The 10,248-nt window shown below is 45.1% G+C and overlaps 1 protein-coding gene and 1 pseudogene across 1 annotated transcript; both read left to right on the forward strand.

The window, feature by feature from the left end:
• The first annotated feature begins 2,274 nt into the window (after positions 1-2,274).
• SPATA19 (spermatogenesis associated 19) lies at positions 2,275-9,650 on the forward strand. Its single transcript, XM_012729511.1, has 6 exons — positions 2,275-2,352; positions 2,521-2,577; positions 3,026-3,118; positions 3,277-3,368; positions 9,224-9,301; positions 9,584-9,650. The coding sequence occupies exons 1-6, from the start codon at positions 2,275-2,277 to the stop codon at positions 9,648-9,650; spliced, it is 465 nt and encodes a 154-aa protein (XP_012584965.1).
• LOC105854043 lies at positions 6,380-6,950 on the forward strand (annotated as a pseudogene).
• Positions 9,651-10,248: the final 598 nt, after the last annotated feature.

The raw sequence follows: 10,248 nt of genomic DNA on the forward strand, positions 1-10,248 counted from the left end.
AATTCTATTTATAATAGCATTAAAGAATAAAATACAATCAAATAAACTTAACAAACGAAGTTTAAGACTTAAGCATTGAAGACTACAGAACTGTTCAAAAAACTGGAAGAAGATGTTAAGTAACTGGGAAAACATTTCATCTTTATGGATTGAAAGACTTAATGTTGTGAAGACCACAATGCTCTCCGATGACAAACCAATTTAAAGTAACCCTTATCATGTCAGTAGTTCAATTTTCTTTTTTCACTTTTGTAGAAGTTGAAAAGTTGATTCTAAAATTCACAGGGAAATGCAAAAACAATCTTCAAAGGAAAAGTTGGGAGACTCACATTGCCCAATGTCAAAACATACTATAAAGCCACAGTGATGGAGACAGTGTGGTACTGGCATGAAGCCAGACACAGCTATCAACAGAAAGAAACTGGAAGTCTAGAAATAAACCCTTACGTTTAATAGTATTTGATCTTTGCCAAGGGTCCCAAGACAATTCAGGGGACAAAAAATTCTCTTCAATGAATGGAACTGGGATAACTGGATCCCACATGCAAAAGAATGACGTTAGATACCCTATGGCATGCTCTATAAAAAAATGAGCTAGGCATGGATCAAAGACACCAATGTGAAAGCTACAACTATTAAACTCTCAGAAGAAATGTAGGGATAAGACTTAATGACAATGAACTAGGCGATAATGGTTTCTTAGATATGGGACTAAAAGTAGAAGCAACAAAAGTAAAAATAGATAATTTGGATTTCATTAAAAGTTTAATTCATCTTTTTTTGTGATGGATGATGACTTTGTTCATCCTTTTGTTCATTTATAGAATATTAGATATAGAAGAAAATTAGGAACATTATTCTTTTCACTTTGAAGGTAAAGAAATGAGACCCAGAGAGACTAACGATAGGGTCAAGAACCCATAACCACAGGCCCTTGGGCCCTCATTGATGGTGCAAGGGGTTAAAGCACAGCACAAGGAGGCTCTCTGCAGCCCTTGCAGCACGAGTCAGTTCCCAGCCAGGGAGGTGACCCACACGGCACAGCAGACCTCTCCTGCCTGCCACTGCCCCCCTCAGCAGTGGATTTCAGTGGATTTGCCTGTTCTGCTCCCCAGCCTAGCTCTGGTGTGTCCTCTCACCCTCCTGCACCTTTGGCCTGTACCCCAGTTCTTGTGTGCATAAATAAATAAATCTTTTAAAAAAACCAAAAAAACAAAAGAGGCCCTCCCTGGTGGCACAGCGGGTTAAAGCACAGCACAAAGAAGCTAAAGCCACTTCCGCATGAGTTCGATTCCCGCCTGCCCCGGAGGTGACCACATGGCGTGGCAGACCTCTCCTGACCCGCCCGCTGCTCCCCTCAGCAGTTACTTCGTCGATCTGCCTGTTCTGCTCCCCACTCTGTCTCTGGTGAATCCTCTCGCTACCCCAGTTCTGTATGCACAAATAAATACACCTAATTAAAAAAAAAAAAAAAAAGAAGAGCAGCTGAACATTTGCTTAGGGCTCTATACGATATTCAGAATTTCAATTCTTCATGAAGGCTCTACCTATCTCCAAGCGCTTCTTCTGTCCCCAGCTCTGAAGTCACAGCACAACTCCCTTTCCTTTTCACTTTACTGTCCTTCCACCTGGGTCATCCCCCATGGATGGCTTGAAGAGACCAAGAATTATCTTCTATATGAAATGGCACTTCTATTTTTTACCCTGGATCCCTCACTTTTTATTATTATTTTAACCACCCTGTAAATGAAGTAAACAAAAACTAAAGAAAATATTTTTGTTGAGAATATTGTTTTATGGATGAACAAGTCCTGTTTCTTCTCATATGTGAGGCCAAGAAGTGTTAATGGCATTGTTTGATGGAATATTTAGAAGGTCCAGGACATTTTGTTACAAATTATTCTTTTAGTTTATAAAATCCTTTTCTGCTTCATCATGCCTCCAGACTGAGCCACCAGACATAAGCACCTTCCAGCCCCTGGAGATTCTCTGTGACTGGGTAACTTCCACCCATGTCTTCCTCAAGCTCACATTGGCCTCTTGGCTGTATCTTATTGGTATCTCCCAGCCCCCATCTCTGCATTTCTGAGCTCTGGCCATCGGGAAGCCTGTGGTGAGGGGAGGAGCCTGGACAGTAAGGGAGGTCATTGTCACATCATCACTGGCCAGCCAATCACCTGGGTCCCACCCTTCAATGACCTCCTTATTCCAGAGGCTTTCTCAGGAAGCTTCAATGGAAGGAGGGAGCCAAGAAGGCCTGGCATAAGTCCAAAGATGATAATTACAACATGGATTGTGTACATTCTCTCCCGGAAAGGTGCAGGGTTCCCCTTCCCACCAAAAACCAGTTCGGTAAGTGAAGTTGGTGGCAGCCAGGTGGAGTTGTTTCTCATGTACCTTTTCCCTTCTGAGCTCTCTGCTGCACTTCCAGCAAGATTTCACAGTAGATAACTGGACAAGATAAGGGGAGGCTGGGTCTCCCAGGTACTCTGAGGTCATTGATTTACCAATTCATTGCAGGACATTGAAGTTGTGGAAAGTGAGGCTCTATCTGTAGTCCAGCACTGGTTGAAAAAAGTGAGTACAATTCCTCTACAACTCAGGGTTGTCCAAATTCCAGGCAGCTGGTCCCAGGAGCTACAGGGAACTGAACTCTCCTCTCTCTAAAAGCGAGAAACTCAAGTTCATTGTTAAATACCCTGTCCAGAAATGTGTCTGATTTACCAAAGTTTCACTAGCCCCATCCTGTTTCTCAAGTAGACTGGTTGAAGGGTTTCAGCTGTATCACCCTCACTTCCAAGGTGTCTCAGGAATGCTTTAGGATAAAGCCACAGACGTAGCAAGTTCCCTGGAATCTCCCAGGAAGGTAACATTAAATGAGTTTATTGCTGGAACTGAGAGCTTCAGTGTATGTTAGACAGGCACATGTGAGTTGTGATGGATGGAAAGAAAGGGGGCGAGAGAGAAGGATGGACTGGGGCTCAGCTACAGGGTGATGCTCAAAGGGAAATGACTCCCCTTCCAGACTGAAGAAGAGGCTTCTCAGGACATAAAGGAGAAGATGTCCACCAACCTCGCCCCTACTCACGGCCAAGACATTCACGTGACCAGAGATGTGGTAACTGGGAGTTTGTACACTCCGCCCAGGGAAAGTGAGGGAGCGGGAAACAATGGGGAGGTCCCGTGGAGGATCTTAAGTGGGAAGAGTTTGTCTGGGTTGGGTTCCCCACCCACCATGGAGTCGTCCTCCATGTCATCCCAACCTGGATTTCCTAGGTAAAGCATCATCTCTCAAAGTCTGACTTGCTGGCAAACCAGAGTCAAGAGGTTCTGGAGGAGAGAACAAGAATCCAGTTCATAAGATGGAGGTAAATGACACTGAGCGCCCTAAACCAAGTCGAGGGGAGGGGGGAGCCAAGAAGGCCTAACCCCTCTTCAGAATTCCTGACCCATGCAAACCCTCAACCCTGCTTCTCTAAAGAGACCCATTCTTTTGGCTAAGACAAAATTTCAGTCTTGATTTAGAATCACAAGGGAATTTTTTTTTGCTCTCTCAAGAGGCCAGATCATTCCTACATTTTAAAATGACATCAGGGCTTGGAAAACTGAGCTTGTTTATCATTTTTTAAATGCTCCTGAATAAATTTCAGACTTCTGTTATTCTCACACTCGATTTGTCCAGAGGTAGCTGAACTAAAAGAACTAAAAGAAAACGAGCTCTTAAAATGCAAAAGGCAAAGTCCTCACCTGCCACTGAGTTGCATGGAGGCTTCCCTGACCCTGAGTCTGGAATTCTGTGCCCCACATCTGGTGACTTTGCCTCCAGTGTTGTCAAGCTCAGCTCATCCCTCAAGTGCTGAGACTCAAGGCAGAGGAGGGAGGAGGTAGCTGGTGCAAAAAACCATTTCTTCCTTCACTCTGTCGTCCCTATTTCCGCTTTGAGATGTATGTTCTCTTGGAGTGTATTTTTCTCAGTAGATTGATTAAGCTGCTCTTCCAAAAACTGCAAAGGGAGGGGTTTGGCAAGGTGGTGGCAGAGTGAAGACACTGAGCCCACCTCCTCCGTAGACACACAGGCAAACTCAGCATCCCAGAATCCATAGTTCCTGAAAGATTAACAGCTGACTCAAATATGTGTCAGGAGCAATGGCCGTGAGGAAAGGAGTAGGAAATGCTTGAAGTGGACTGTGGTGTTCGCAGGTGCTGGGGCAGTACAGCTCATGAGAGGGAAGAATAGTGCCCCGAGCGCCCTCTCAGTTGTTAATGCACATTGGGGACTTTAGCAACCTGGCACTGTGCTGGATAGGGTGTGCACAGAGATGGCATCCAGGAAAGAGGGTGCACTTTTGGAGGACTATTGGAGTGGGGTACAGAATGATGATGACTGGATTGATCCTAAGGTTCTCAGTACAGAACAAGTGGACACCCCAACCTGCAGGGAATGCTAGGCCAGATCACCTGTGTCTCTCATAGAAGAGGGCATTATTTGCAGCCTGAGGCTGTGATATCCTCAACGTCTGCTTCCTTCCCACCAAAGCCAAGACAACTGGAAGTTTTCACTAACCAGAGGTTAAGCACCTGGATCTTCATAATAGGAACAATTCCCTCAGGCTCTCTGCTAGAAAAGCAAAGAGAACACCCTTCTGTATGTGCCTTAGTCTCAACTGTAGTCTGTGCCCAGCACTGCACTCAGTACTTAGTGCTCAAATATAGCCTAAAGATTGAGGCTGGCAAGGGATAGTATGAGACATGTAGGCCAATGAGTGGGCTTAGGGGAGAGGTCCCCCGCCCCCCACAATTCTGGTGCCCACTGGAGGTGGCCCTTTGGTACCTTCTTGTCCAGTTTCTTTCTTTCTTATTTTAAGATTTATTTTTATTTATTTATGAGTACAAGAACTGGGGTACAGGGTGGGCGGTGAGAAGATTCACCAGAGATAGAGAAGGAGCAAAACAAGGGATCTACTGAAGTACACTGCTGAGGGGAACAGTGGGTGAGACAGGAGAGGTCTGCTGCGCCATGTGGGTCGCCTCCCTGGCCAGGGATTGAACTTGGCTGCTGATACTTAATAGTGCTGAGACTTTAACCCCTGTGCCACCAGGGAGGGCCCTGCCCTGTTCCTTTCTACTTGTTCTTTTACTTGTCAGTACCAGTTCTTCGGTCAACTAAACCCGTGCAAAGTCAGACATTTGAAAGTTTATCCTTATGGCAACTTATACAAACTACAAATGAAGAGACAGAACAACATTGCAAATGCTGGAGTAAAAAGTCCCTGAGAGAAATGTCAGTTCAGTAGAACTGCTGGATATACTTAAAGAGTTTGAGGTAACAGTTATAACAATGCTTGTGAATTAAAAACAAATGGATGAGGGGCCTTCCCTGGTGGTACAACGGGCTTAAAGTGCAGCACAATGAAGCTCACTGCAGACATATCAGTGCGAGTTCTATGCCCTGACAGGGACCTGACTCACTTGGCATGACAGACCTCTTCTGACCCACCACGACTGCTCCCCTCAGCAGTGTACTTCCTCAACCTGCCTGTTCTGCTCCCTGCTCTGACTCTGGGGAATCCTCTTACTGTCCCTCCCCTGTGGCCAGTACCCCAGTTCTTTTTGAATAAATAAATAAATCTTAAAAGAAAAAAATAAATGGATGAAGTATAATAGGAATAAAAATGACAGAAGCACGAGGCTATTATAATTAGAACTAATGGATCTAAAAAAATACTGTGCTCGAATGAAAAGATTTGATTGAGGGGCTAAATAGACAAATGCAAGTAAGGGAAACATTAGTGAGCTAGAAAGCACAATATTGGGGAACACACAAATAGAACAACACAGAGGGAAAAAAGAAAATAGAGTGAGAGCACTTTGGGAAAATCTAGAGAAATAACACTCTATAAGAGTCCTGGAAGGAGAAGGAAAGAAGAAAGACTTGAAATATATTCAAATAAATACTTGCTTAGAACCTTCTCAACCTGGGAAATGATCCAGATATCCTGTTCTCCAAGCAAAATAATACCAGACAGGCACAGTCCAAGACCCACTAGAATACAACTGTTGAAAGCTAAGCCAAGGACAGAATATGAAAAACATTGACAGAAGCAAGGAAACTCCAGTTCTCAGTGAAACTCCAGTTCTCAGTGTACTTTTCAGCAGAAGCCTTGCAGGCAAGGAGGGAATGCAGTATTATTAAAAGTTCTCAAAGACAAAGATCTGTAGCCTAGAGTTTTCTATCAAACAAGATTAACATTCAAGACAGAAGGATAAAGACCTCTACTGAAAAGCAAAAACACCACCAAATTGGACAGGAAAGAAGAAAATTGGTGATAAGAAATCCTATGAGCCTTTCTGTCTGTCAGCAACCATCAGGTTAGCCTGAATGTGCATTTGCAAATATGTCCATGAACTGTGGAGGAAGAAGCAGTCTGATGTGCTGTGCTTTCTTCTCAAGATGCACTGCTGGCAGTATCACCAGCTGTGAGCCCTCCACAGGGCAGCCTGCCCCACTGATAAAGCACAAAGACTGGGATACAAAGCCAAGCAAGTTTATATATGTCATATATAGGATTCATGTGCACTGCGGTGGCCACAAAAGTCCAGTTCCAAAGGGTGCAACCTATGGCAAGCGTGTCTACCATGGTGTTAATCAGCTGAAGTTTGCTAGAAGCCTTCAGTCTGTTGCTGAAGAGTGAACTGGGCACCACTGTGGAGCTCTGAGAGTTCTGAATTCTTACTGGGTTGGTGAAGATTCCCATGCAAATTTTTTGAGGTTATCCTCATTGATCCATTGCATCACTAAACCAGTCCACAAGCACAGGGAGATGCAGGGGCTGACATCTGCAGGCTGCAAGAACTGTGGTCTTAGAAAGGGCCACAAGTTTCACCATATTATCGGTGGTTCTCGCTGTGCAGCTTGAAGAAGACACAATACTCTCCAGCTCCACTGTTAACGCTAATAGGCAATGTTTGTAAAATTCTTACCTAATAAACAATTTAGGACCATTAAAAAAAAAAGAAAACCTATGAATCTAGAGATCACAGACATCTAAATTACATACTGTGGAGAAGGAACAGAGTGACAACTACAATGGATCCATCAGAAAAAACTTGAAGCCACACTCTTCGACAGGCCACACAGAAGAGTCCCTCCTATATTAACGCAGCAAATCCTACACGCAAATGTCAATGGAGGGACAGAGACTGAGAAGTCCTCTCATGCTTCCATTACCCACTTTGCTCTATTCAGGAAGAAGTATTTCTCAAGAAATGTATTTGTTCAGGTTATATAGCTTTCATGCACTTACCTCTTTCAATGACATTAGAATTTTTAAAAAAGGGTTATGTCTTTTATTGAGGCAATGTTGGTTTACAACAGTATTCGGGATGTTGGGTTATAGTTTCACAACTCTTCAGATGTACAAAGGTGTTGGGGCTGTTATGATGACAATAGCATTTTAAAAAAGGATTCAAATGCTCAGGAGTTACATACATGCAAGGGTAGCAATCAGTGCAACTGGAGACCTCCTGGGAAAGACCCTTGGCTTGGGAGGACTTCCAAGACTGCTGAAATCCTACCTGATGGGAAATGCAATCCATCATGGCCTCTGGGAGGCAAAGTGACTGCACTAGTGATCTCAATGTTGCTGTTTGGATGATACGGACATCACCTTCCCATTTTTTTTTTAAGGATCAGAAATGTCAATGTTCTAAATGATTCTATTCATTAAATTTAAAAAAAAGATTTATTTATTTATGCATACAAGAACTGGGGTACAGGCCAGAGATGTGGGAGGTGAGAGGCTTCACCAGAGACAGAATGGGGAGCAAAGCAGGCAGATCCACGAAGTACACTGCTGAGGGGAGCAGCGGGCGGGTCAGGAGAGGTCTGCCACGCCATGTGGTCACCTCCGGGCTGGGGATTAAACTCATGCTACAGTGGCTTTGGATAGCCATTGTGTTGTGCTTTATCCCATTGCACCACCAGGGAGGGGCCCACCTTCCCATGTTTTTTTTTTTTTTTAATAATAGTTTATTTTTACATCATTTTGTGCCTTTTTCCATGTTGGTTGTCCTGTGGGTTTCCCATCACCAAATCACCCGTGTGCCATCACCATAGTCCAGTGCATTTCCCTTCCCCCACTGTTTTTGATCCCATTCCCGACTCCACCCCCATAAAAGGTCTCTGGTATATAGCTGTTCATTATTATTACTATTTTCTCACCTGGTCCGTTATACTCCTACTATGAGTGAAACCATTCGGTATTTTTCCTTTTCTTTCTGGTTTATTTCACTAAGCATGATCCTTTCCAGCTCCATCCATGTTGCTGCAAAAGGCATGTGTTTACTTATTTATTTATTTTTGGTTGCTGAGTAATATTCCATTGTATATATGTACCACATCTTTTTAATCCAGTCATCCACTTTTGGGCATTTGAGTTGTTTCCATATCTTTCCAATTGCAAATAAAGCAGCAATAAACATCACCTTCCCATGTTTTTTAAACCTTGGCTGTGTAGAGCAATTAGGTTAAGTTTGGAGACATGCTACAGGAATCACCATCAATTATCACTACATACTTTTTCCATCCTGAATTTTCTGTGGGGTGTTAAACCAATAAAAAGTCTGGTTCTCCCCATAATCCACTAATTTTGGTAGCTTCCTCTGCGTTTCAGTGAGTATCTGGTTAGGAAAATACACCAATTATTAAGTATCAGCATTCACTCACTTGTTTAGTAGATAGATGCTGATCTCTTCCTGTTTACTGGGCCCCCTGGAAGAGAAAGAATAAAACCCTTGATTTCAAAGGGCTCAAAATGAACCAATTGGATAAAGTGTGACGATGTTAAAGAAAAGGTGAGAGAAGGATGGAGGCCATGTGTGTGGGGAGGGGAGATCAGGTTGCACATATTTAGGTGTTACAAGGTTTCTAGAAGGACACTGAAAGTGGGCTGACCACGAGCTGGGAGGGGCTGGTTCGAAGGGCCAGGGCTGGGCCTTTCAGGCTGGCAAGAACCTTGGCATCCTGGCACATTCCAGGATTCAGGGTCTGCCCCCTGCTTCCCTTCTTTTCCACTTTGGGCTGGGGTGACCTCTTCCTCCTCCTGAATACCTCATTCTTCTGGCTCTCTCCAGCCTCGTTCTGTCTTTTGTGGCTCCACAGTGGAGGCTCATAAACCCGTTTATGTCATTAGAGGAACCCCAATGTTTGAATGGTGTTTTGCAGTCATACCCGTATCTTCCAAGTGCCGAGTGAGGTGAGAGAAGAGGCGATGCGGGATCGGATAGAGCAGGTGAGACGAAGGTAAGCTGCTGGAACGCGCAGTTATTCCCAACTGGGGCCAGTGGGGGAGTGGGGGTGGGTGGGGGTGGTGGGGGCGGTGGTGACCACTGGCTCCCTTCTGTGTATGTGATTTCGCCCCAGCCCAGACTTCATCCCTGGCCAGCCTGGGGCCTGTCTAGGCTGAGTGGCCCTTTGTAGACTTCTGTTCCTAACCTTGTCAGCTCTGTGCCTGGGCACGTGCCCTGACCAGGGCTGCCGCCCTGCTGTCTGCCTGGTCTCTAGCTTCTCTTCCATGCCCCACAGCCTGTGCCATCTTTCAGATGAATGCTTTCAGGAGCTTCCAAACAGAAATTACTTCTCTGAATGCTGAGGGCTACCTACAGGTGAGGAGCTGGGCATAGGCGGTGGCCGCTTTGGGCTGAGATGGTGTATTGGGTGGAGCTTGATAACTAGGTTTAACCTTTCCTTATTGGTGAGGGGTCTGTGCTTGGGGTAAGTGGGGCTGGGAGAAGGCTGCTGCCTTAGGGTCTGGTAGTGCCTTTCTTCAATTTCTGGGAGGACTCAAAGTCAAGTATAGATTGGCCTCTCTGACTTTGATAGCTTTGTGACCACCTGCATTTGTAAGGCTGTGTTTGGGGGAGGTGGTAGCTGGAGGGGCTACAACCTTCATCTCCAGGGTTCCCAGGTGTTGCCACTGCTGGCCCACTGACCTCATGCTGAACCCCAAGATCACAGAGCACTGAAGTCAGGGGCAAAGGCACACAGGTTTTGGTCCTGTCACCAATTAGGGCTGTGACCTTGGACCATAGGATCTCTTGGTCCGCAGTGGAACCAGTGGTCCTAACCATGTTGTGACTGGGAGCTAGAAGGGCAATGGCAGGAGACTTCCACTTGGGTAATAATGATGCACCTGCTGGATGCAAAAGGCTGTGCTAGCCATTGCGGGGGGTGGGGGGCAGAGACTGATG

The sequence above is a fragment of the Condylura cristata genome, unplaced genomic scaffold (assembly GCF_000260355.1).
Source record: "Condylura cristata isolate star-nosed mole 26May11 unplaced genomic scaffold, ConCri1.0 scaffold00025, whole genome shotgun sequence".
Lineage (NCBI taxonomy): Eukaryota > Metazoa > Chordata > Mammalia > Eulipotyphla > Talpidae > Condylura > Condylura cristata.

What these genes read in the sequence shown, in the direction of transcription:
- SPATA19 (XM_012729511.1), top strand. Translation starts at nt 2,275, where the DNA reads ATGATAATTACAACATGGATTGTGTACATTCTCTCCCGGAAAGGTGCA. An exon ending in TCCAGCACTGGTTGAAAAAA is followed by an intron (nt 2,578 to 3,025) that starts GTGAGTACAATT and finishes CTCCCCTTCCAG; the next exon opens with ACTGAAGAAGAGGCTTCTCA. An exon ending in TTCACGTGACCAGAGATGTG is followed by an intron (nt 3,119 to 3,276) that starts GTAACTGGGAGT and finishes TGGATTTCCTAG; the next exon opens with GTAAAGCATCATCTCTCAAA.